Source organism: Sparus aurata, chromosome 1 (assembly GCF_900880675.1).
Source record: "Sparus aurata chromosome 1, fSpaAur1.1, whole genome shotgun sequence".
NCBI lineage: Eukaryota > Metazoa > Chordata > Actinopteri > Spariformes > Sparidae > Sparus > Sparus aurata.
The window spans coordinates 7,922,452-7,950,378 of NC_044187.1; the positions used below are offsets into that span (position 1 = coordinate 7,922,452).

General features: G+C 43.8%; 1 protein-coding gene across 2 annotated transcripts; it reads left to right on the forward strand.

Moving 5' to 3' along the window:
- The first annotated feature begins 1,050 nt into the window (after positions 1-1,050).
- On the forward strand, positions 1,051-27,856 carry syngr1b (synaptogyrin 1b). Of its 2 annotated transcripts, none has more exons than XM_030416279.1 (4): positions 1,051-1,600; positions 19,453-19,690; positions 23,093-23,238; positions 23,855-27,142. In XM_030416279.1, the coding sequence occupies exons 1-4, from the start codon at positions 1,499-1,501 to the stop codon at positions 23,954-23,956; spliced, it is 588 nt and encodes a 195-aa protein (XP_030272139.1). In that variant the 5' UTR covers positions 1,051-1,498; the 3' UTR covers positions 23,957-27,142. The 2 variants fall into 2 exon arrangements, with proteins under 2 accessions (XP_030272139.1, XP_030272128.1); XM_030416268.1 differs by lacking the exon at positions 23,855-27,142 and adding an exon at positions 27,144-27,856 and having other exon boundaries at positions 1,056-1,600.
- Positions 27,857-27,927: the final 71 nt, after the last annotated feature.

Here is a 27,927-nt window from a genome sequence, read left to right on the forward strand (position 1 = left end):
ACATCTCAGATTTAGGTGCACTATGTTGTTTTAAAGAAAAAATTAAATCAGACCAGAAAGATCTTAAATGACTGATTATGTGTTATGCCTAAACAAACAAACTCTTTGTCTACATGACAGAATAAACTGACCAAACAAACCGACCTTAAAGGACAACACAATTTCATTCTTTTTCACTTTGTTTATATGTGACGGACCCTGCCAAAAAACTTGATTATTCACTAGAAAAAAATAAATATTTCAGAGGTTGAATTATTAACTAATTAGTATTGTAAACATTAAAATTCTTCTTTTAAAAAACAAAAATAAAAAAACTACATTGTGTCCCTTTAAAAATAAAATGAGGGAATATGCGGGAACCTTTTACCTGTGAACCTTGTTTATTTCATCTTAGATCTCCCCCTGGCCCTGCTCTTAACTTGTCTTAACATGTACTGATGACTTTGTTTCATGTATTAATTACTTTGTTTATTGAATAAATTATGGGGGGAAAAAAAAAATATTTCTGTCAGGTAAGCTTCCCCAACAACCTGTGTACCATCTAACATTAATTCGCTGCTTTGAAACGTCAACCATAGCCCCAGTTCATTTGTAGAACTGGGAAAAAGACGAAATTCATGGTCAGTATGGGTTGACGTTTACATGCAAAGCCGAGCACGACCACCAGAGGGCGCGCTTCTTTGTTTGCCTCTGGATCTTAAATCATGCTGTTGACATGGACTTGCAGTTTTGTTCTTCTTCTTTAAAACTTATATTCATATATAGGCCTACATAAAAAATGACTGTAACACAATTATTATGTGTCCAAAATCAAAATTAATAGATGTCTAATCTTCCATTAGCACCCTGAGACATGCTGGTTATTCAACTTATCTTTATTAAACATAATATGATGATTGAATCAGCTTCTCCCTCTTTAGGCCCACACGTCACGTCTGCTCGGGAAGGAGCTCCTTTTAAAACAAATAGGGGAAGAAAGCGCGTGACTCCTTCAAACACGTGCGCGCGCTCGCCGAGGCGTGACAACGGAGGCGCGTTCACGTGCTCGCCAGCGGCTCCGAGAGAGAGGGAGAGAGAGAGAGAGAGAGAGAGAGAGAGAGAGAGCGCATCATCACAACAGTGGCACACAGCCTCCCCCTGGCCGGATATCGAGAGAGGACAACAGGGGAATTTAGAGGTTAAATTAAAAAACAACAACAACAAGAAGAAGAAGAAGAGAGGAGGACACGAGCATCCATCCATCCACCCTGCACCACCTCCACCAGCAGCACCACCTCCACCTCCACCACCAGCACCTCCAGCAGCAGTGATAGTAGTAGCAGGAGCAGACTCGGGGTATTTTTTTCCTTTCTCTCTCTCCGCTTCGGTCGCCCCGGTGCTCCACACACACACACACACACACACCCTGTGCCTCTGAAGCAGCCGCGGAGGAAGAAGAGGAGGAGGAGGAGGACCAGAGAAGGAGGCTGTGCAGCGAGGAAGGAGGAGGAGGAGGACCATGGAGGGGATGCAGGCGTACGGAGCCGGGAAAGCCGGAGGAGCCTTCGACCCCGTCACCTTCTTCCAGCAGCCTCAGACCATTCTCCGCATAGTGTCTTGGGTGAGCGGCCGCTGTCTCGTAACGACAGGGAGAAAAAAAAAAAAAAAAAAATACACATAAGTTTGTTGTTGCAGAGTTTTCTTGTGTTTTCTTGCTCTTGTAGGCCATTTTCTTACACCTGCATGTGTTAAATGTGGATGTTGAGATGGCTTATTATTATTATAAAAAAAGGGCCCAGATAGTATGTAGGTCAATGATTAAGAACACATGATGCAATATTGTATTCTTATCTTATTTCTCACTCCCATTGTGTGTGCATGGAGTTTACCTACACCAGGCTGCTGTAGGCCCAGACTGGGTCCTGATCCCTGTTTCCTTTTTTTCTTTTTTTTTAAGTGTGCATTGTTCATTACACTGTCCCCTCCTAGTCAGCAGCTATTGTTTCCTAATAAGCATAGTGAGAGCTCACAGGCATGCTTAAAGGATTTCATAACAACTAATTTCATAATAACTGCCCACCCTCCCTTCCCAGCGGAGGAGGAGGAGCACTGATGAAAAGGGATAGCAGCAGTAGGAAGCACTTTTTTTTTTTTTTTTAAAAGAACAGGATAGTAAACAACGTCCCCCCCCAAAAAGTCTCCAAAAACTCCCATCAGTGAGTCGGTATATCACAGGAAAGATGTGATACCACTGCAGATTGAATATTCCAGAATAACTTTACGAGTAGCTTAAAGTATGACAGTCACAATGAACTCAAGACTTCATTATTCGGTTAGGAGGCCTCTCGGCTCCTAATGCGATTTTCATTCGGGACGAGGAGCAAAGAATATATCAGAAAAGCAGACGCACAGTCAAATGCCACTAATGGAGAATTATGGGATTCTTATTCATTAGGGAGCATCGAGCAGAAGCTCTGCCACTCCTTTCTCTTTCCACTGCCTCTCTCTGTTTTAGCTGTACATCTGGTTTTTTTTTTTCTGGTTAAATAAATGACATTGAAGGTCGTTTTTTTCCTCTGCCAGACCTCGACGTCTCGCTCGTCTGCTCCCCGTGGAGGAGAATCTGTGTGGTTCGGACTCTGATAACGTTCACGTCGCTTTTCAGACTGGCATGAATTGGCAAGCGTCTCGTCATCGGCGGTGTCAAGCCAGGGCTCAGAATTAGCACCGGCCAGCAGCCGAACGTTGGTAAAATATGCGAGTGGCAGATTTTTCTTCACCCACCAGCCTGTTGAGCGGCTGGTTGAATATGAACGTTCGCCAGTCCATTTATCTAGTGTGGGAAAAAAGTTAACTTTTCATGCTGGTGTCACAAGTTGTCCAGCGGTGATTAGATCAAGATTAGAGCACCCGTGTGTCTGATTCAGTCATCTCGATTGCACTTCTGCATAAGGAATGTGTGAGTTTTAATCGTTACCTTGACGTTTTTTCTCATTAAATGCACGCAGAAAACAAGAAGTGCGTGTTTGACTTTGCGTGCAACGCTGCTAAATCCGACAACCAGCGTACAGGTTTGTTCTGAACGGTTAAAAACATTTTCTTTAAATATTAAGCGAAGGTCATTTTTTTTCTCCCAGCAGAAAGTCACACAGTTGGGATTATGTCTTATTTATAGGACTGTGTCTTGTGTCTGCTAAGAGCCTTTTCAAGTACGCTGAAAGGATAAAGAGGCAGGTGGATACACAAGTTACACTTTCCATCGGGTCAGAGGGGCGAGGATACTTTAAAGCTGCTTTCAAAGTCAAGACTAATGAACACTAAAAGGGAACTTTGCTTTTTAGGCCAGTAGGCCAAACTCACGCTTCGGGTTGTTTCATGCCGCCGTTCGCTGAGAACTGAGGACAAAATGATGGATTGTTTTTCAAACTTTAGAACAGAGTTGCAGTCTGCCGTCACGTTTGGTCACGTCACGGTCTTGTTTCCGTCCCTCGTGACTGAAGACGTGCGGCACGCGTGACTGATTGTCAACTCAACGTTCACATGAAACGTGACGTGTGTCGTTCAACTGAAACCGCGAGTGTGAAAGAAATAGGTTGCGAGCGTTTCAGCGCTTCGTGAGTCATGTGCGTCTATCAAATGAACCGTGAGATAGTTCATATTTACGTAAGCATCGGATTTCTTAGAGTTGTGAGGTTTGAAATACTTACTCGTACAGTCATGGTTTGAATGTGATGAAGCATTGTTGGTTTTAATTTGACGAGGACTCGGCCCAGATAAAGTACTGGTAGATGTGCTGGAGGTTTGGAGGTATTTGTACTTTACTTTTACGCAGCTTTATACTTCCACTCGACTGCACCTCAGAGGCAAACATTGTGCTTTTACTCCAGATCTTATAGAATATGATGCATTTACGTATATTTAACAAGCAAACTGCATATGATAATAATAATAATAATGCATTTTATTTGAAGGCGCCTTTCAGAGCACTCAAGGACACCGCACATAACAACAAGAGTACAACAAAAGATAGTAGACGTACAGGACAATTTAGTGCAAATAAATAGATAAGTAAAAGGATGCAATTACACCTCACCAAACAGGAAGTCAGCCGGGCCGGGTTAGGCAGGGCTGAGCTTCCGGGGTGAGAATAGTGCAATGGATAAGAATAGGGAAGAGTGGGAAAAAAAAAGGAAGTTAAAATGAGCACAGGTTTAATTATCAACAGCAGTGAAATGCAACAACAAGTTAACGCAGCAGTTATATTAAAAAGATGATAATAAAACACTCAAAATGAACCTTTTTCAAACAGTACCTTTACTTTTGTACTTCAGGTTTTCTTGCCGATATAAATGCATTACTTTTACTTGTAGTGGAGTATTTTCACAGTGTGGAATTACTACTTTTATTTAAGTAAATGATCAGAATACTGTTTTCACTGTTGTTTTACTGCATGTGGGACATGAAGAGATTCTAGTTCATAAAGTAAGACCGTTACTTTGTGCAACGTGACATGTCACAATATATAATAATGTTTTTTATCAGTTTAGATTGATGATTTAACTCAGATTACACAGTAGATCAAGTTATTGGGTTATGAGATGATTAAATATTTACACTATAAGATATCAGAAAACAGTGAAAAGGCCTTTTTCTATTTCACTGTCTAACATGAGACCTTCAAGTGAACAAATCTCAGAAATCTTCAGTTTATGATGAAACCAAACAGAGCGAAGGAGCAACTCTCACATCTTAGAGAGTGAAACCAGCAAATGTTTGGTATTTCTCTTCATAAATGACAATCACACACACACAAACTCCCACACACAGGTATGGAAAACCCTCACGAGATGGCCCCGCCCCCCAGGTGTCACCAGAGCAACAACGTGTCTCCATAGTAACAGCCCGAGCCGGAGTTGTGATGCTGCGTGTGATGGTGCTAAAACTCAGTTAGCTGTGGACTGTGTGGGAGGAAACTTATATGTGTGTGTGTGTGTGTGTGTGTGTGTGTGTGTGTGTGTGTGTGTGTGTGTGTGTGTTGGAATGGGTTTGTTTGCATGGCCGAAGAGAAAGAAAGCGCAGTTTATGAATGGCGGTCGAGGGCTCTCTCTGCCGTCCCTTTCTCTTTCTCCGGCTCCCACTCTGCCTGACGTGCGAGGGCTGAATGTGGAGGTGGGAAACAGTGCTTTTGTGTGATTCAGCCTCAGGGAGTCGGTCCAGTACGTTTTTCGATGATGCCCGATGAAGGAGAAGAAGAAGAGAAGAGGAGTGAATGTAGTCACAGATGGAGGGGAAGCACCCATGTGTGTGATGATGTTTGAAATATTGAACATTTGATTTGCTCTCTGAATTAAACTAAAAAGGTTCAACTTGTCCCGCAAAGTTGAGATCTTGTTGCCAGTGGTTCTACTTTTGATTGCCTTCTTAAAAGAGAGAACTTTTCCAGCTTTCTTCGCTGCTTTGAGCGTTTAAGTTCTGCTGCGGTTCGAGGCTTTTGGGAGGCCAACATGAAACATTTATCAAATCTTGATGCACCTAAAGACTGTCTTGGTTCGGCTCTGTGCTTTCTTTTTCTTTTCTTTTTTTTTCCTCCACTGAAGAAGCGTCTTTCAGAAGTCGACACGCCCGGAGCAGAGTGTCTGTCTGCTCGCTGTGTGGATTTGCAGATCAAAGTTCAACATCTAACTTGGCGCTCACGCAGAGAGGAAAAAAAAGAAAGTGATATTTGCCGAATGTGTGTGGTTTTCTTTGCAACGGAAAGAACAAACCTTTGCTTACTTTCAGTCACAGTCTCTCTGAAACAGCCATTTTGCATACGTTGATCGTGATTATAGTCTCGTCTCGGCTAAAAGAAAGACACAAATGTTAGACTCAGAGAAGGAATGCTGCAGAAACAGAGAGAGCTTCATGAACAAAGCTGGATAATAAAGAAACAAGTAAAAAAAAATGTCAAACAAAGCACGACAAATGGGGATAAAACCTACAAAATAAAACAGGAAACGATTGAATACCGAAAAACCATGGCGGGTGCGTCTTTAAGTAGCTTTAATTTAGCTCCGGTGAGGATTTGCAGTTTCAGAAGTTGGTAGAGTTTTGTAACTGATGAGTAACTATTTGATATCAGCAGCACGGACGCAGCGCATTCTGTCAGCTCCGTGTAAAACAGGAGCGCACTCAAACACGAACACTCGCAGTTTGTTAGAGCCCACGTGTCAGAATCCAGACACACTTTGAAGGCTATTTTAGCATGCAAGTCCCTTATTTGCATTGTATAAGTGGGTTTTATTAGCGTGCACTCATCGTGTAGTGAGTGTGTGTCGCATGTGTCTGCGGATCTAAAAAGAGCCTTTCGGTATTTTCTGCATCAAACATTTAGAAATGAGCCCAGAGTAACACCCAGCTGTTTGTCAAACAGGATTGTTAATAGATTTTGGTATTTGGCTCGTCAGTGTCAGTAAGTCCCTATAAGCCCTCCACCGATTTGTCGACACACCACAGTAAGAGATGGACTGCATTGTCTTCCTCAGCCAGACTGTCCTCTCGTCTGTACATTAACATAAAAGATGTGATCACGTCTGCTGTGGTTCTCTTTTGGCTTAAAGCAAAACTCTCGCCAAAATGCAACCTAGGCTTTTTCTGTGAACGTATATGAGTCAAACCTTAGTTTAAAAGCATAATTACAAGGAAAGAGGCACTTTTAAGATTTACTATATAATTGTCTTTCAGGTCAAACTCATTTTCAATGGGAGTGCTATGGCCACTTTAGCGATAGCATCAAAACCGCTATTTTTAAAACAGTAAGAAGTCTCGACACAACATGAAACTTTGCTCGTAGTATCACCAGGGTCTCTACACATGAACACGAGCATTGAGAACATTGTTTGTGTACACAGAGTTTACTAAAAAGAAGGTTTTTGAACAACTCATGTTAGCATTAGCTTGTTCCGCTAGCCGCCGTCCTGCCAGCGGAGAAGTATCGATCTCCGAATGCGACTTAACCTGGAGGACAGTCAAGGTGGAACGCCCCTAAAGCTTAGTTTCATAAGAATGCACGGATAATTTGTTGTTTTGTCATTAGCGAAGAAACAATATTGACTTGAGATCTTGCATGGATAGTTGTTGCTGGAAGACAGTAGCGTTCCACCTTAACTCTCTTCCAGGTTGCGTCACATTCTAGGATCGATAATTCTGGCTGCCATGACGGCGGCGAGCGGAACAAGTTAATGCTAACATGAGTTGTTCAAAAACCTTCTTTTAGTAAACTCTGTGTACACAAACAATGTTCTCAATGCTCGTGTTCATGTGTAGAGACCCTGGTGATACCACGAGCAAAGTTTCATGTTCGTGCCCGTAGCACTCCAATGAAAATGAGTTTGACTCGAAAATGAGAATGCGGTAAATCTTAAAAGTGCCTCTTTCGTCGTAATTATGCTTTTACACAAAGGTTTGACTCGGGTACATTAAAAAAAATCCTGGGTTGCATTTGGAGAGAGGTTTGCTTTAAGCAGAAAAGTTAAGATAAGTATTGTTTGTCTGTGTTTCACGCTGCAATGATTAGTCAATGGAAAGGAAATAGTTGCCAGCTCTTTTGATGATCGATTAGTCGCGTCAGTCATTGTTTTCATGTCAAACATTTGCTGGTTCCACCATTTGAGTCTCTCTGGTTTTGGACTGTCTGACTGATTAAAGAATGATGATGAGATGAGCCTCTGTTCCAATCACTTAACCTTATATTGACTAAAAGATTTAATTACTCATTAAACTAATCAGAGGATCAGTCAATGAGGAAAATAATTAACAGTTGCAGCCCCATCTGTGTTTGCGCTGCCTGATTAGAAGCACATACATCTGTTTCCAGGCCCTGAAACTTTAGTTAAAGGGTCTTTTATCTGCGTAGAAATGTGCAAATCTGAGAAAGTAATCTGAGGAGGTCACACAAATACCAGCTGAGATGTTGACAAGTATTGAAAAGAGACTTTAAAATCTTGACCTTACCACCACTAAGTATATCAGAGAAGAGAATACAGGCAGCATTTGAGGGACAACAACAATTTGTTTGTAAGTGTTAGCACGCTAAATACATCTGAGCTCCATAACTGACCACTGTTTTACTGTTCTGGGTAACAGTTGTGGGGTGGAAAACAGAGATTATGTTCATTATCAAGTAATCTGAAAATCATTTTCTTAATTGGAAAGTACAAACAGTGAAGCCCATTAGCTCCGCTGCCGTGGTGGACCGGAAACGGACCGCGCACGGACCTGGCAGAATTTGGGGGGTCAGTGGCAGTCTACACCCGGAACAGTTGTACACTGTGGGCCCAGATCAGAACAGTTTGTGGTGCAGTTAAACTCAATGGGTGAAGCAGTTTTGTATCCAGACTAGTGTTTTTGTTATCAAGTCTACATTAAGGGGCGTCCCGAGCCGCTGACCACTCCCTGTTGATCTGCATGAGCACAGATTGCAAACCTCCACCTGCTCTCCTTCACCGCTGTCAGGATATGAAAAATGATTCAGACGCGCTGATACGAGCGACTCTGAATTTTGACGCCAGCGTTACGGGTTTTAACTTGATAAGAGGCTGAAATGAAACCCGGCTGCTGTCAGGTGTGTGTGTGTGTGTGTGTGTGTGTGTGTGTGTGTGTGTGTGTGTGTGTGTGCGCACTCGACCAGAGATCACTTGTGGAGGGAAGAAGCTCAAGTGGACCGTGTTTTCGTTCCTCCCAGAAAAGCTGATCACATCCGTTTCAGCAGTTGGATTCTCCCAGTTTTGCTTTCATTGATATAACGTCGAGAATCAAAGCTGATCAAGTCAGTATTTTTTGGTCCAGTTACTTATTTCAATTAAGCAGCTTATAAAGAATTAAGGTGTGTCAAATTGGTTAGATCAGCCTTGATATTGGCAGATTCCCCCAATTTTAAGGACTCTGATCAAGATCAGGGCCAAATAAACTTGATCTGGACATTTCTACTACATTTGGTTGAAATGTATATTCTTTATATTCTGTATATAAACTGTTCCTTGTGACAGATTATACAAATCAAGTGTTTTAAGAGATTTATATACAGAAGCATGGAAAACACAGCTGTGATGTAAAAAGGTAATTTGTAGCAGTTGGGTTACAACATCCAAACACAGTGGTATGCTTCTTATATCAATATAAAATCTAGTGAAACAATATTTAAATCTGAGTATCTTCGTCACTCTGGTCTAAAATTACAGGTTGAAAGAACTGAATGACCACCAGTCCAGATTGCTGGTTCTGCTTCTCCTCTTGCGCTCGCCTTTACAAGACTGAGGAAGCGTCTGTTTCCTTTGCAGAGACGCAGCCTTCATCTGTTCATGTTCTCGCTAATTGCCTCCCGGATTCGACCAGCGAGGGGCTGGCGAAGCGCGATGAGGGCGTGTAAGCGAGCGGGCGGGTAGGACGGAGTGTAAAACGTGTGGATGTGAGTGTCGCCGTGCTGGACTTGTGATTGTGTCTCAGTCCGTCTCATTATGTACCCTTGGTGCTGCAGTGGCTCTCCTTGAATCGTACTTTGACAAGGTCTCCTCTCTCCATCTCCCCTCTCTCTCTCCCGCTCGCTCGCTCTCCGTCTCCGTCTCACTCTCTCATTACATGAGCAGCTGCTGCCATGGTGACAGCAGCAATCAGGTATGCCCAGTCCAGGCCAACATGCTGCAGCAGACAATAAGCCCACACACACACACACACACACACAGACAGGATGAAATGATCCTGTATTATTCAGCGGTCCAGCCTACTCACTGTTGACTTGTAGTGAACGTCGCCTCTCTCCCTCCTTTTACGAGAGAGGCTTTCTGATCATTCACTGCGGTCGCTCTCTGACATAATGTTGTTGTTTTGCCTCTGACGGAAGCTCAAACACCAAACCTCAGCGAATCACTAATTTTCCGTTTTATATAGAGGATCTAACCTGTGTTTCATCTACGGGTTTGTCTCCTCATCAGTGTGTCAGAGCGCTCGGCAGAGATTGGTTCTTTCCTCCAGTGTTGTCGTTTTTGAAATGGTGATCGCTTTTTGCAATCAGCTGTTGTCACAATCTGGAGCGAGGGCAGCGAAAGCTTCACATACACACAGATTGCAATCATTTCAAGGAGCTGTGAGGTGCAAGATTAGTGGTCAGAGTGGAACAGGGTCACAAGTAAAGAGAAAACAGAGTGCAGAAAATTCTTTTTTTTTATTTCTCGGAAGATTGCTCTATAACTTTTATGCATTGCTGAATAAAGTTGTTTTCCTTTTTAGATCCCGACCGATGTATTGGTTGGCTGATCTTATTGATTGATATTGGCATGTGACAGATAAATGTGTGTTGTCCAATAATGTCCGCAAAAAAAAACGTGCTTGGGATAATTTAGGACTGATAAATTCCTGGTACAGCATGTTTACTATTTCACTGCATTGATGTCATTTTTAGGCAATGACATTTCTTGTGCAGCTTAAAGGGATACGTTTAATCCATGGTCTAATTTACGGAGTTTTATCAACCTCAGAAACGACCGCACGACAACAATACACTGCAGTAAATGGATCCAAATATAAACCGCCACCAAAAAGCCACAAATAATGCTCAGAACAGCACCAAACTTCAGCTACAGTACAAATAGGGTCTCAGCACATAGTCCGGGGCATCTTACCTCCGCTAGCTTAGCTGGATTTCTATTGTGAAGCTAAAAACAGATTTCAACTCTCCTCCATCAGCTTCCGGGTCGGGGAAGTCCCGACGCGACGATTACCGAGTGCGATTAGAAATGCTCAATTCCGTTCTTTTCCCTGTCCGCTCTCGATAATAACTGTTATAAACTGGCAGGTAAGACACATATGAACTTTGATTGCTTTTCCATGGAGTCATAATCATACATTTTCATCCATGAGCCGCGGAACTCTACTGCACTCGGTAATCGACTCGTCGGGACTTCCCGTCAACAAGAAGCTGCTGCAGAAGAGTGGTAAATTTAGTCAGCTTTTCAGTAGAAATCCAGCTAAGCTAATGCGTTACATTTCAACATCCAATTGGTTCAGCCATCAGGAACTTTTTCATTACCAGCTTTTACCGGGCTGAACCACACCGGTCAGATTTTTTGTAGCTTCTAACTTTATGGTTTTTCTCGCCCTGTTTCAAACATCTGCTGTGCTTTCCTGTTTCACCATGTTCACTTTCAGCTGTTTCAGGAGTCATGTTTGGTTACTGCTGCTAAAAAACACCACATTTCCTTTCATACTGCTTCATAATAAAAGCTTTTCAATGTCTAAGTAATGGCAGGGCTTTTATTGTGAAGAAGTTATAGTAAATGAAACGTGTTTGTAACTGAATTAGCCACTTTGTTAGCGGTGATTCTTCGACAGCATTGCGGGGATCAGGACAAGAGCGTCATTGGTTTAAGACACACCTTCAAGCGGGTGATGTAAACGCAAAACCCCGGCCGCGCTGTGCTGCCGCTCCGAGTCAAACCGAGGAGAGCCAGGCGATTAAAATTTCGAGAAATGGGTTTTAAATGTCTGACTATCGACTGTGCTGCGTTGAGACTTGCTGTGATCGTTCAAGAGAGGATCAGGATGCTTTTATCAATCGATTTATTCCCTCCACACTTGTCTGATACTTGTTGACATTCCCCACATAAAGGCAGGTCCATTAAAAATGAGCTGAAAATGTCACAGTTTTCTTGTTTCAAGAAGTCTTGAAGGCTCATCCGAGACATGGCTCCTTATTAATACTGATGTTTTTGAAGCGTAATCACATTTTGAGATGGTGACATTCGCTCGCTCTGCAGGAGAAGGACTCCGCTTTCCGGTACACTTTTTTCTCGGATGGCATTTTCGTTTATCTGCTCGGTTGTGAGCGCGCTTGCGTTGAAGGTCGCGTTCGCTGAGACCTGGAAAAATGCGGCGCTAGGCCTCGGTCTGGTGTGTCCTTCAGTGTGTGTGTGTGTACGTGTGGCTGGTTCGAATGCAGGATTTTCTGTGTGAGGTACAGTGTGTGAATACCAGGGTGACACGAGGCTCGGCTCCATTGTCCTGCGCTTTACAATGCATCCAAAAGGGCCTTTCAGCCGGCACAACAGCAGCTTTAAATCATTTACAACCAGCCCAGACTGGACTGATATGATTTGGACCTATCAGGTGGCTAAGATGGCTGTTTGGAGTGTGTGTGTGTGTGTGCTTTGAATCTAGCGTTTCAGATTTTGGTTTTGTTTTAATTTAAAACCCACAAAAAAAGCTGGGGGAGAAGTAGATAAAGAGAAAGGTAGAGTCTGCAGGAAACACACACACACACACACACACACACACACACACACACACTTCTGGCAATCAACATCCTTAATGTGCAATTTGTAAGTGACCCTCCGATGGTCACAAGATCAGAAACCCACGTGGTCTCCTTCACAGTGCCTGCTTTCATCACCGCCAGGAGCCTTGTGATCTGTCGACGGATCAGAGAGGCCAGGAAACCTCCACACGCACACACACACACACACACACACACACACACACACACACACACACACACACACCTCTGAAGAAGTCATATACCGACAGAATCACAGCAAAAAAGGAGCGGTGGGGGGGTGCATGAAGGAGAGACACATATGAAACCGTATCACATGCTCCACTTTTCACGGCTTCTAAGCGACTGAGGAATGTTTGGGAGCACCGGGTTCAAGCATTCACATTCCATTTGTTACACATATCTGTGTGCACTTCAGTATTTTCATCTACAAAGTGTGCTCCGGCGCATATAATGCGTCTTTGTGGGACGCGCGGGGTCGAAAAAGGACCGTCACGCCTCGCGATAAGCGGCCGTGTGTGTGTACGTGAAGGACATGCTTCAGCGCCAGCCGTCGCAAACCCGGCTGGGTTTCTGCTGGCAGCCGGAGAAAAAGAGCTCAGTAATTCAATCCGCCCCGCGCCATGTGACGGCAAATATAATTGTGACCCTGAAGACGATGCGCGTTTGCTAAAACCCGCCGAACTAGGTCATGCCACAACCAATCCTTATTTCGAGTAAGTGCGTTTGGTGTTTGTGTCACTGGAACGGGCGGAAAAAGGAAGAGGGGAAAAAAAAAAAAAGAGCGAGTGAGGAAACTAGAGGAACATAGAAAGATAAAAAATCCCCTGGTGGTGAGTTTATTTCCCACTGGAGTCTCTCAGGGGAGCATCACAAAACCCAAACTGTGTCACATCACTGAAAAACTAGTGGCCCTGCAGGTCCTGCTGTCCTTGTTACAGAAAGTGACAAACTCCCTCCTCCACTCCAGTGAAAAACAGCAAGGGACACAGTTGTACATGCTCCACAGTCTCTGTGTGGACTCCAGCAGTTTCAAACTATTAATTGGAATGTGGCCGAGTGCAATGTCCAAAATTGCACGTGCTGCAATTTTTGGATAAAGATAAATGTGTGACAGTGTGATGCAGAAGTTATAAATGTGTTGTTTGCACTATGAGGCCCACTGCAGTTACAATAAATGTGTTTTTGGGGCATTTTGTATTTGCATTAATAAGAGAGAGATGAGGGGAGGACGTTTCTGAGCAAATAAGTTTAGTTCACCGAAGGAAAACTGTCAGATTTATTCAAAAAGTTGCAAAAATACGTACTGAGTGAGTGACATTACGAACGAACCTCCGTGCTAAACAAAGGGACGGATGTGTTAGGCTTGTGAAAGCTACGTCGGGTTAGCGTTAGCAGCTTCTCCGAGAGCCCTTAACATTCAAGATGCAAGATTACAGCAACGATACGCGTGTGCATCCCAGAATTGTTACTCACAGGCATGAAATTGTGTAATTTCTGTTGTAATTTCTTCACCAAATATACCAGAATCAGTTCCTTACATTACCATTATCATTAGAAATATGAATATTATAAAGAACATCCAGCATTCAGTTGTAGCTGCAGGCTGTTAAATTGTATGAATGTGTTATTTTAAAGGTAAACTATGGATTATGGACCAATTGTTCTGATGTGTGTCAGTTTAAGTGAATGTTTCTGTTGTGCACATGAGAAAAATCAAGTAAATCGACCTGGAAAAAGTCTTTTCAGGCAAATAAATCTGTTCTGTCGAGTGAGTTGGAAGACTTGCTGTGCTGATCAGTAAAAAAAAACAACAAGAAGATAGATAATAGAACACACAAAGAATACACAAACTTCAAGTGTGCTGCAGTTTTGCCCGATGAAAGTGTTCCAGTTCGCTCCGACGGTCTTGAGACTGAAACATTCTTGGTAAATATCTTGAGCGCAGGTTCATTAGCCGACTCTTCTGAGGATAAAGAGCATCTTATATCCCACCGACATCATGTGATTCAGTGTGTGTGTGTGTGACTTTGTGCCTTCTGACCCGGATCCTAAAGAAAGCCGGGCATGTGAAGCATTGGACAAAGTGTGTGTGTGTGTGTGTTCATTTTTCTCAAGAACGCTCGTGGGCAGAGGCAGGGCGAGTAACGAGGGGAGAAGGGAGAAGACGAGGGGGGGGAGGGAGGAAGGGAGCGAGCGAGCGATGATGCAGCCGGTCTAAAAATAGCGCCGCCTCCATACCCCTTCTGCCCCCGACGCTTCCCTCCGCAATCCCTCCATCTCCTTCCTCCATCTCTTCATCATCTCTTTCTTTAATGAAAAAAAGGGCTGCGGGTGCACGGACGGGAGGGTTTGAGGTGTTACTATCCTCAACCCGCACATCCTTCCTTTCACGGAGAGAGGAGCGCGTGAGGCCAAGACCGACCAGAGAGCAGAGGAGGAGGAGGAGGAGAGGGAGGAGGGGGGGATGGAGGGAGGGAGGGCGAGGGGAAACAGAGAGGTTGTGCATGCTTGCTAACAAACTGTTCCTGTTTGACGTCCAGGCTCCAAATGCCAGCTCATGTTTCGTCTCTGCGTGATGCAGAAAGCCATTAGATCTCCACTCAAGTTGTCCGAAGACGGGCGAATTAGTGATGTGTTTACAGGCTCGTAGCACAATATGACCACATACACTGTAATGTACTGAGTCACTTGTGTTGTTGCTGATTAATACAAGTGACTCAGGCGTTACTTCATCTGATAGTAAGATGAACGGCCGTTACATAACCTCAAAGAGTTGCAGAAGGTCATTTAATGTCCAGAATTGTACAAAGTGAGGTCTGGGTGCTCTATAAATACCCTGAAAGTATCAAATCGTCAATCCTCGGAGAAATGCGCTCTTAAACGAGCCGTGAGGGCTGATGTAACGTTGTGATGTCACAACTGTACGGTCACTTGGTGGGCGGTGCCTGTTCAGGCCTGTGAGAGCTAACCAATCAGAGCACGCTGGGCCTTTCAGGAAGGGGGAGGGGCCTTAAAGGGACAGGAGCGTTCAGACAGAAGATGAATGGAGGTGCTGCAGATTTTCTAATTCACACCTAAAATAAAAATTTGGACCTGACAATGAGCTCAATATAGGACATTTCAAAACTGTTTGTTTACATAGAAAGTTCTTCTGGACGTCTTTGAGACTTTAGTAATATTTTGATCCTCTCTCCTAAAATGCTGTATGCTCTAATTTTTTTCTAATGGCAAATACTTTTATGAACCGTATCACAGGCTGGAGCTTTTATTATTTTGTTTTCACCAACAAAATGTTTCAACACTTTCGTAATTCGTTCGAATGAATTTGATGTTTCAATATTTGTTGGATAGTTTTAAGGAGCCAAAACTTCACCAGAGCGTGAGCACAACGTTGCCACGACATAGTATACAAAACTAAACCTAAAGAAATGTAAAGCTGCAACATATTAGTAGAAACATTGCATTGTATATTTTTTCTGGTGGTACAGTTGTCTGTTCTGATGAAGTCTAACATGTACACACACACACACACACACACACACACACACACACACACACACACACACACACACACACACACACACACACACACACACACACACACACACACACACACACACACACACACAGTTAACTAGGCCAGCACTGGGATAAAGTCAGGCATGGATTGCAGGGAATTCCCTCAAAGGATGATACGATATATCAAAGCAAGGTGACTTTTATAGTTTTTTCCCCTCGTACAGTCGAATGGATTCAGTCTCAGAAATCTGATTTAACAAACTTAAATTCTGCTTCGACTGACACTTCAGATGTTGAGTCCTTGGTGTCAGGGGTGAAAAATGTCCAAGTGTGAACCAGACAGTGGAAACAAGAGCTTTGAAAGCAGATGAAAGAAAAAAAAAAGTGAAAGAACAAAAAAAACAAACTGCGCTGACTGACTGACATCCCTGTTTCCTCCCGGCCTGGTTGTTGGCCTTCACAGTCTGGGCTGTCAGTGGATGCTCCGTCTATTGTGCGCCCGGCCTTTGTACCGCTGTCATTTGTCTCATAAACAGAGACACAACAGCTGGGTAAACTGTCCAAGCAGCTCGCCAACCCCAAGGTTCACGTCTCGCTTTCTCTCAATCCAACACACACACACACACACACACACACACACACACGTTCAGAGTCCATCAGTCACCGCGGTTAAAATCCGCACACAGACTGCAGACAAACATAAAAACACAGTCTCGGTCTCATCCAGACAGAACAAGCTCCCCGGAGGTTCGGTTCTGAGGGTTTGTCAGTTTGGATGGAGTTGTCTGATCTATCAACTGAAGTACAGAGTCGACCGCTGCACTGCACTGCGGGGTGGAACACCGGCACTGTGGGCGTCGCGTATGTGTGCGGTCTCATATAAAAGGGTATTTTTCCGTGATGCCGCACAGATCGGAGGAGAGCAGAGAGGGATTAGATGGTATCTTAGTAACCTGCTCCTGTCACTGAAGCCATTTTGTGGCCCCCTTTGCGTCTCCGCTCCTCGAGGCGAAGGCAGGCAGGAGGGGAGAAGGAAATAAAAAAGAGAGGAGAGAGGACGAGGAGCGAGGGATCGGACGTGACCTCCTCCCGCCGTGAGATTGACTCCATTTTGTCGCCCTCTTCGCTCCTTCACCGCCTCAGACAAGCCGGCCCACGTCAGGATCAAACCTCGTTTAAAAACTGTTTAAAAAAAGGATTTTATACGATCAAGAGTCTAAAGAGGGCCGTGCGATCCACCGGTTGAATTAAACTATTAGCGTCAAAACCACATTCAGTGAGTGTTTTTGTCAAATACAATACACAATGCTCGATTTACTTTTCATCACATGGTGATCAGTGTCACATCAGCCCAGTTAAGTTTTCAAATGATAGTTTAAAGGCAGTGATTATCTAAATATTTATAATAAGAATGTGTCAAAGAGAGTCGGCATCCACATCTGCAGCTGTCCAACCCGCACACTCACTGTTCTGATTCGCTCTCATTCCACTACAGACGTTTGGTTTTCTTTTTTTTTAAAAACACCTGTAGTGGATCACTTACCAGCCAGACAACCAAAAACAGAGCTAAAAGTGAGCGTATGTGGACTGTAGACTCAGAAAGAGGTGACGTTTTGATGGCATGTTGTGTTTCTGCTGACCCCAAGTGGCCAACAAATTTAGTTGTTGCAGGTTGAGTGTAATACGACGACTCAAAGCTTTCCCAGATGTTTGTGAGCATTTGGTGAAGTGGTCTGGGTTTCTCATAAGAGCCACTCCCAGACTGTTGAGGATGTGAACCTCACACTGGTTTGGTTCGACGGCTATGGAGTGAAACACTCTGGCCAGAGAATCCGGAGTGAGACGATGCTTTAATCTCCAATGGCTCCGTGTAGCATCGGCTCTAAAGCTCACCAATTAACATGATTACCACCTTTGAACAGAGCTAAGCCGGCTGTTTCCATATTTCGTAACGACTGCTGGTGTTTTGTTGTATTGATCTGTTGTGTGTTTTCCCCAAATATCAAAAACAAGAAACTGGTTTCCACCTGAATTACAATTTTCCTTTCAAATATTCTGGTGAAGCAGAGGAGAAAAGTCCTGCGTGTTCTTGCGCCGCGTTGATTTAGCGAACGAGTTCCTGTCGACATCCAAGCTGATCACCACTGAGGCATTCAGAGACGAGATGCTGTTGTGAAGAGCACTTGTAGTTCTGTTCAGAACGTCACATGATACTAGAGATATGGTGTAGGTGTGGTGTGCTACATGGTTGAAGATGCTTCTTATGAACTGCACAAAAAATTCAAAAGGTAGATGGATTTGTAAACGATAAGTAGTGCGTTTAATTTGACCTGAATTGAAATGGCAGGGGCTACACACATTTAAATAAAAGACACCGGGTCATTTGCATCTGTAGTCCCTGGACATTAAGGCGTAATAATCTTTGTAATCGAAATTAGATCTGAACAAATGTGTTCATCCGTTTTCCCCCGGGTAGTAACACAAGCAATAGTGATTTTCGCATCTGTGTGTTCAGTATCGATGTCGCACTGAATTGCAGAGTCGCAGAGGAAGGCGCACGATTCCACAGTCAAACCTCATATTTGAAGAGAAAACCCAGCAGCGCGCCGAGCACAAACTGTTTGAAAAGGACGTGAGCGATTATTCATAAAACTCCCCCGCAGGGCTGTCGTGACATTAAGGGGCTGAGAGCGTCGCGCTGAAACATTTTCTTATTATTCATGAATTACCCGGTCAGTCTAAATATACCGTCTGACTGCAGCAGGTGGGATTCTTTTGAGACTGTCAAAGGGCTTTTTTTACTGACGCTGCAGCAAAGAAAATCAAAATGCAATAAAGCTTCACGATAGAATGGAATCCCAGATGATATCGTAACGTTTTATGGCATGTAGCAGAACTATTTTAAGGCGTTTTACAACAGTTCCCGCTTCAAATTGGAGGGTGTGGTGCAGTTCTTTCTTTTTAAAAGAGCTGTAAATTGAATACCAGCAGGTTTTGGAGTGCTGGTCTGACAACTTAAAGCACATTTCATGATTAATTTTTGATATTTTATCGAAGAAAAAAAAAGATTTATCTGCAGAGTAAAAGGATAATGCAAAAATTGTAATTTGCCAATTTTATTTCAAAGACAATGGTTAATAAATGTTCATTGTGAGTTGTTACTGTCTCCAAATATGCAAATACTGTATATTATAAGATTTACAATATTTAAATCTGTCAGATCTGGCCTGATATTTGGATCCACAATTTCAGAGTTTTATTCAACGTGATCCGTGTGTTATCCCGTGTGAAATTAACAAAAATGTCTCGTGATGATTAAAGAAATTACACAAAACTCTAAGACCTGTCCCTTTAATTGGATCCTCATCAAATGTAAGTGGGGTCTGTTCTGGGCCGAGAGCCATCTTCCATCCGAGTTCGGTGGAAATCTGTTCTGTCATCTTTGTGTAATCCTGCTGACAAACCAACGGATCCACCAGCCAACGAACAAACAAACGCACAGATGTCTCGCACCAAACGTCTTTAAACTGTATCCTCTTTAATGACGGTCCAAAAGGTCCCGACAGTGTCTTGCGCTACAAAAAGCCTGCGTCACTCCCTTTCTCACCGTCCCGTCCCTTCTTCCTCTTCCCCCCCTCCTCTTGCAGCTCTTCTCCATCGTGATCTTCGGCTGCATCGCCAACGAGGGCTACATCAACCGCCCCAACGAAATAGAGGAGTACTGCATCTTCAACCGCAACCAGAACGCCTGCAACTACGGCGTCTTCATGGGCTCCATGGCCTTCCTCTGCTGCATGGCCTTCCTGGCCCTGGACGTGTACTTCCCCCAGATCAGCAGCGTCAAAGACCGCAAGAAGGCGGTGCTGGCTGATATCGGACTGTCAGGTAAACCCCGTGCAAGCATCTTGTTTTACTTTATATTTATAACCTTCATATGGCTCCTCTGTTACTTCTACACATGTATCACTGAAATATTCTCTACAAATACAGACTAGGCTGTATATTAACCATGTAAACATCACAATAAAAGAAGCAAACTATTTTTTTAACCTATTGTTCCATGCATTTCAAGTAAATCTGATCTTATCGAGTGCAGCCGACGACTGCCGTAATGTTTTCTCGCCGCATTCGCCTCCCACACACAGACGAAAGAGGCTCCTCAAGAGAATTAATGTTCACTCCATAGCATCAACACAGAGACGGATGCATGAGCAGGGCTGTAAATAAACTCCGTGTGCTGCAGAACTGATACAAACGAACCTGGGACAAATCATTTCGAGCTGAATGGTTCTTTTGGAAAAAAGGGATTCGTAAAGCGAGCAGCTTGTGAGGCAATAACGTTTAAAAAGCTAATAAAATAAATTACAACAAGGCAATTACGGAGCACATGTCCCATCGACAGCCACGGCTTACAGAAATAGATTTCTTGACCTTAAGTGTACCCCCATGGATTAGTACACCAACCAGCTCGGATAGGTCAGTACGTGGCCCGAGGATTTCAGATTTTATGGAAGTTTGTTCACGGAGTTTTGAGACACACTCCTACCTCCCGGGGCCTGCGGTACTATCAGCTTATTAAAATGTTATTGGAAGAATTAGAGCGAATATAGCCGACACAAAGGAGTAGAAAAGTGCCTAAAAAGCAGCAGAGCACATTGTCATCTGTTACTTTTCAGTCATTTAATGGCTGATAATGGATGGACGAAAACTGCTCCTCATAAACCAGTTTAACAAAAAACAGTTCAGGGAGGTTTTTGTAGGGATGACAAGTCGGCAGTTCATGGAACGTTAGGAAGAAAAATTCAGAAATTAGAGATATTTAATCTCTGTTTTTTTAATTACTGTTTATGCCTTCTGGTGTCAAATCTAGGCTTGGGTGGTATCCAAAATATGTGTTCGGGGATCCTGCATTTCAGATTCCAGTTACTGATGACAACTTACAAGTTGTACAAGACTGCAATGAGTATCTACTATTCAAAGCTCAGGGATTTTGGATGGGCGCTCTAGAAACATGACAGAATAGTTCGGTGCAGCTGATCTGTCGCTGGTTCCCCTCCTCTTCAAATATCGACTTGCTTTGCTTCCGCTGCCACGACAGCTCAACGTGCATTTTCTTTTCAAACTAAAAGCCAGAAAATACCGTAACAGCTGTTTGATATTGTGGAAAATACTGCATATGATCCCAAATATGGTGGTAGTCGATAATGATAATAATCTTGTCGAATCATCTCCAGAGAAACAGTCCAGTGATCATACAGCTGATACTGCTGCTGTTATACCACTTTATGCTATGCGTCAACAAGCACTACCTTCTTCCCAACTCGTACATTTCTTCTCTTTCACACCAGTATCGCGGCGAGGCTACATGAGATTGGGTTGATCAGAGAACATATTTTATTCCCGCGTTCCTTGACAGATTTTCCCAGCTGATCAAAGGGCCTCAACATCTCCCCTACCCTCAGAGAGCGTCTCTGAAAGAAAATGACTTCTCGGAGACTGTTGGGTTATCATGACAACAAAAGGAGAGGAGCCGTGAGAGGGATAATAAGTAGAGGAGTGCTCCTCTGGCGCTAACAATCCTCTGAGACATTGTGCTTTTTGTGTTCCTGCGAGTGGCTTCCTCTCCGTCTCTGCTGCACCGCTGTACTGCAGTGAACTCAGACTTGATGACAGGCTAGTAAAGCGTGCAGGCAGTTAATGAGGCCGTGGCTGTCACATACAAGATTCTCCTTCCCTAGTTTCATCACTCATGCACTCTCCGTCTCCTTTTCATTCTCCTCCTTCTGTCTCCAAGTTTTAGTCTGAAATGCTTTAACACACTGCACTGAAACCAGTGAACATCTGGCACATGTGTCCTGATCACACCTGGATGTTTCTGATGGTCTGTCTCTCCCACTGGAACACTTCCTACTGCAGTATATGTCACTGAATAGGGCTGGGTATCACCAGGTACCTCGCGATACGATACTATCACGATATTTTGCCCACGATAACGATAATATCACGATACAGCGATTCTGCCATAATCGATATATTGCAAGGAATTTCATCCACGATACATCACGATATCTGTGTCACTGAAGAAATTCAGAATTTATTGACTGCACTGCATCCATTTCACAGGAATTACAAAACATTGTCAATCAATTTCACATGAATGACAGCCAAGTAAACAAAGAGTATATTGCACAGTGTCTCTTCTTAACACACACACTGACTACAGCTATCATTAAATATCTATATGTGTGGGTTTCATAGCTACTTAAACCATTTTTTTTTATTTTATTTGGTTGTATACCCATGTTTGAATAAAGATAAAGCTGTCCTCCGAAGAGGGGTAGTGGGCCAAAAAAACAAAACTTTTTTTTTTTTTTTTACATTTTTAAATATCGATATTTGGCACCAGTGTATCGATAACATACCTCAAGACGAAATATCGCGATATATCGTAGTATCGATATTTTGGCACACCCCTATCACTGAATCCCTTTGACATCTCGATCTTCCTCGAGTTGCATGAACTCTACAGCAGCATAGAAAACATCTTGTTTTGTGGGTAAATTCTCTGCTGTGTCTCTTTTTATTTTACACGGTGTTCCACAGGGGTCTATCCTCGGCCCCTTGTTGTTTTCAGCTGATTCGCAATTGTCTCCACTGTGCTTCACTGTTACGCTGATAGTACACAATTTAATCCCCCCCCATCAAGACCTCAAGCTGTTGCAGCTTAGCTTTCTTGGCTTGTACTTCCTAAGTCAGTATGTTATTCATACTGTACAAAATAAAGGCAAATGTCATAGATGGCTTTACAATCGATACAGCATCTTATTTGTTTTGGCCCTCAAGACATTTCTGTGTAGTTTTTCCTATTCTTAAATATGAAAACTATAAATATATTGTTGATTGTTCAGCAACGAAAACTAGTGGCTAAAAATCTGGGGATGTCAGTTTATTCTGTGAAAGAAATCTTATAACACTCAGGGAGCTACGATTATTTGCTTTCTTGCCAAGACTTCGGAGGAAAAGATCTTTGTTTGTGTACTGCCAAACTAATCTAACCACCTGCCGACTCAATCTTCATATTTAGTGTACAGACAGACGAAGGTGTTAATCTTCTCATCCAACTCTCAGTATGACAGCAAATAAGAGCTTTTCCCAAAAAAGTCTGAAGTAAAAAGTATTTCTTTAACAGTTCAAAAAAATGGTGAAAACTGAATGTCTTATCTCAGGTGGTGTCTTTTTTTATTTGTCATTATTTAACTCCGTCTCTCTCTCTCTCTCTCTCTCCAGCGTTCTGGTCCTTCATGTGGTTCGTGGGTTTCTGTTTCTTGGCGAACCAGTGGCAGGTGACCCAGCATGAGGACAACCCGCTGAGGGAGGGAGGGGACGCTGCCCGGGCAGCCATCACATTCTCCTTCTTCTCCATCTTCACCTGGGTAAGGGGCCTCCACAGCTCAGTGTACAACCCTGATCCTAGAAAAAGCTGGGACACTGTACTTGCGCATGAAACTATGAACCTGCTTGTGAAAGACTGAGCCTTTCGAGGATGCCCTTATCGTACCCAACCATTATACCATCACCTGTTACCCAGGTGTTTTTGAGCATTCAAAAGACACAGTTGGGCACTACAGATTCATTAACACTAAACAAATACACAAATCGTGTATAGTTCATTTTGCAGCAAGCTATTTAAGCTAACAGTTGATTCTAACGAGACTATTACACTGAGTTAATGCCAAGTTTTACTCCTTAATTAATTTGCCGGTCAGCCAATTTGGTAGGTGGCACAGTTGCCAAAAAAGCGCTGCTGTTTGTACTGTTTTCATTTGCGTATATGTCAAAAAGGATCAGCATGTTTAGCAGCTTTTTTGGAATCGGGGTTGTATAACAGTGTAACAGAACATGGCACAACAGCTGCCATTAGGTGGTGACAGATAATGCTGCGGATGGTCACATTTGCTTTCTAAAAAACGTGCCACTACTGTTCCTCCATCTTCTTTTCGTGCTCTGTGTACATGTGAACTCATATGCATGTGGATGTTGTTCCAACAGGGCGCTCAGACTCTCTTCTCTATGGAGAAGTTAAAGAACGTGTCGTTCGAAGAGGAATACACCAAGCTGTTCCCCCCGCAGCCCAATCAACCTTTTGTCTGACTCCGCTCTGTCTTCTCCTCCTGCTGCCGTAACCCTCCACAGCTGGTCGCACACACACACCCACACACACTCTCCTGCTACTTGACTGTGGCTGCACTCGTTTAAAGGGTGGAAGCGACTGCATTTGTTATCCAAGTGTGAGGAGAGCAATTGTTACCACCGAGATGTTGCTGGATGTTAGTTTAATTACCAATCTCCGGCCCTCAAGCACGTTTATGATAATGTATGTGCAGCAGGTGGGTTGATCAGTATGTGTGACTCAACAATTACATTGCCAATATGCTGAGATTTCTGGCCTTTAACACCTACTTGAATCCCTGTCATCTGTTCTGGAAAAATAAAAGCTTCCTGCCCACGTGGATATTAAAATTCTCCGGGCCAAAAAACTGGTATTACATGCTCACGTGCACCATCGTCGCCTTTGATGGAAAAACCAAGCGAAAAGCATGCAAACGCACTCCTGCCTTTTAAATTGTTGGGTCATTAGATTGATATGAATCCACAGAGACCTGTGTTAACTCTCCATATTCACGGCAGGCAGCTCAGCAGGTTGTTGTTCGGGTGGCTGGGTGTTTGACGGGTGTCGCTTCACCATAAGCCTTCAAACAAGTGCAGTCCTGATTTCCACAGCAGGCCATCACTTATTCTCATCATCATGAAGGTGTACAGAGTGATTAGTGCTTTACTTTTTCCACCGCAGGGGTCGGAATTATCAAGCTAAAGGTTTTATATGAAAAGATTTGATTCAGAATGTGATTTATTCGATCTTTGTAACGAGTTTTTATACATTTATCGAAGTGCATCGCTTTAAGCTGTAAAAAGTGTTTTATTTCTCCTCGTTTTTGATGACGCCACATTCAAATACTTGGCATCAACTCCAGACTCCATACCTTTAAAGGGATAGTTCAGCATTTTGGGAACACAGTTATTGGATGAGAGGATTGAAACGTCTCAAAAATATGAAACTTGAGCCGGCGGCCGGTTCTGTTAGCTTAGCATAAAGGCTGAAAAACAGGTTGAAACAGGAAGCGCGATTCTGTTTGACGGCGACAGAATCCACCCAAGCTCACTTGTTAAGATGTTATAGCTCATGTGTATGATTTGTGAAAACAACATGTTGCTGCGTTGTGTCGGGGGGGGGATATGTGCCAGATCATTTCTTGGCTACGAGCAGCGACATCCTGTAGCGACACGACTTCAGGGTCAAACGGGGCAGAGGGATGTAACACGTTGATTAATGTGCTGTAAAAAGGTGCTGCTAGGTGGAATTTCTGGGCCTTTGGACAGAGTCGGGCTAGTGTTTTCATTTTCTTTATGCTAAGCTAAGCTCGCCAGCTCCTGGCTCCAGATTCGTACAGGGTGCTGCAGGAGTGAGTCCCAAAACCCTCCGAAACGAGTCGGCACAAAGTCAAATGGGTCTTTTGGTCAGATGCCTCAAATTCAGTAAACCGCAAAAGACTTTCACATGTAGTTCTGCGACATTAAAAACACGCCAGCGACGATGCTGCATTCACATGCCCCTCGGACGATCCCACTTCCTGGGTCGGGAAGTCGTTATCATGTTGGGATTCTGGGTGCCACACGGACGCCAATCAGACGTTTACAGCTCTTTCCAGCATTTGAAAGTTTTTACGATCATTCCGACATCAACACACAGTTAACCCGCTCGATAAGTCTTAAATAGGAGGCTGCGAGGACATTACACGTCATCGCGCTGAACACTGAAGACTGAAAACTTATCAAGTAATTGTAATGGCACAGTGCAGTCTGAGGCTGAGTGGTGGTGATGCCGAAGTCAAACGACCGTGCTGTTGTTTGTCTATAGCATAGCGTTAGCTTCTTTTACTTCGGATGAACACATCTACGCTTCAAAAATCATAAAAGTGGTATTCATCTGAAGGGTTTATCCTGCGGAACAAAAACGTCTGAGCATCAGAAACTTTCGTCCACCACACAGCATATATTCTGCAGTATTTCAAATTGGGAAAAAAAAAAAAAAAAATCCTGCTGCATTTTGTCTGGAGAACAGGGGGGGGGTGACGCTCACTATCGGCTTGGCCTACAAAAATCTGCATCCCCGCTGCACTCCATTGACAGGCATTAAAGTGGCATCAATCGTCTCGTCTAACTCTGAAGGCGTGTTCCCAAAATGTCAAACTCATCCTTTGATTTCTCCAGTTTTGTGTTTTCAAAGTTTTTCCACTGCAACTCTCGACGCACGTCCGACGCCTTTTCCCTCCTCGTGACTATTTTATCGAGGTTCAGCAGGTAGATTAGTTGTTTTTACGGCTTTTTGAGATCGACTCCCCAGTTTAAGCAGCTTTTAAGACGATTTAATTGAAGCATCAAACTGTTTTACTGCATATTCATGGGAGTTTTTACGGCCTGTAACTGTGCATGTTATTGGGTCGTAAATTACTTTTATTGCGTTAACGCTAAATTAGAAACATTCCATTTGAGCGCAAAGTCAGAAATATCCGGGTTTGGTCTGTAAATTGTGTTATTTGATGAAACGGGGAGCACGGTGACTTTTCTGAGAATGTATTGCCTTGTTTTCAACCCGCCCAATAAAATATCTGATGGAGACAGAGTGGTGTGTCGGACGGAGAGAGTCAAGACGGCGACATGAGATGGAGTTCAGACAACAACACTAAATAAAACGAACAGCTCCGAGCGCTCCAATCCACTCGACCCCCTCCGTGTTCGCCTCCTTCCATCTGAGTGTCTGTGTGTGCTCGCGCCGTCTTCAGCTTTCATCCTCTGCTTTCTTGATTTATCCGTAAAAGCTGAGATTTGTGGTGTGTTTTTTGTTTTTTGTTTTTGTTTTTTTAAGTGCAGGGTCTCAGCTGTTTAATAATGCAGGCAGGTTTAATTGCTTGGACCCTCTGTGGACCGGAGCAGCACTGAGGTGGCGTTTCTCATTACGGAGCTAAACAGTCGCGCCGCTGCCTGTAGAAGTAGCCTGCTTAAATGACTCGCAGTAACTAATAAGCTTTCGCAAGCCTTCCGAGCCAACTAATCAATGTTTCCTTCTCTCTCTCTCTCTCTTTGTTCTCCCCCTCTTCTCCGCTCTAACACCGCCGCATCTCCGCTTCCACCTCTGATCATTCCTCCGCACCTTTCACCCATCTTTGCCTTCCTGTCGTCCACCTTCTGTCCGATCCCCTCCGTCCCCAAAAAAAAAAAGGCGGGCCTGTCCTTCCTGGCCTTCCAGAGGTACAAGTTGGGGGCCGACTCGGCCCTCTTCTCCCAGGAATACACGGACCCCAGCCAGGACGCAGCCGGAGCCCCGTACACCTCCTTCGGTGGGGACGACGTGGAGAGCCCGGGCGGAGGAGGAGGAGCGGGGGGCCAGGCCAACAGCGACGGGGCCTTCGACGGCACCAGCGGCTACCAGCGTCAGGACTACTGAGATCTTTCTGGGGGGGGGGAGTGTGGGTGAAGTTGCCTGTATTTCCTAATTTAGAGCGGGGTTTGTATGGTTTCTTTCACACTAACAATCACCGGGTCAAAAATCAACCCCAGTCTCGGGGGTCGACGTAGCGCTGACGTAGGTCCAGAAACAACGTTGTTAGACTCAACCAGCTTAAAGTCTCCTTCCAGTCAGAAATCTCTTCTTCTTCTTCCTCCAACAGTTGAACGTCTGAGTTGACTGTGCTGAATAACGTATGAGCGTAAGTTTGACGGCAGAAGGTTGTTTTCACAGCCCATCGATCAAAGTAAACATTTTCTCCGTGCTCGCTGAAAATCTGATACCAAGAGGCGGGGCTACGAGCGCGATTAGTGACATCACACAGCTTTGAAGCCAATCGTGGTCCAGTGATCGGCATACACAGGTGTGACGTGGAAACTTAAAGGCGTACACAGAGGACGGACTTTATGGTGAAGAAGGGGAGGGAAGTCAAATTTGTTTAAATATATAAATAAGGAATTTTATATAGGCAGAAGTAGGAGGTCTTTAACGTGATAGT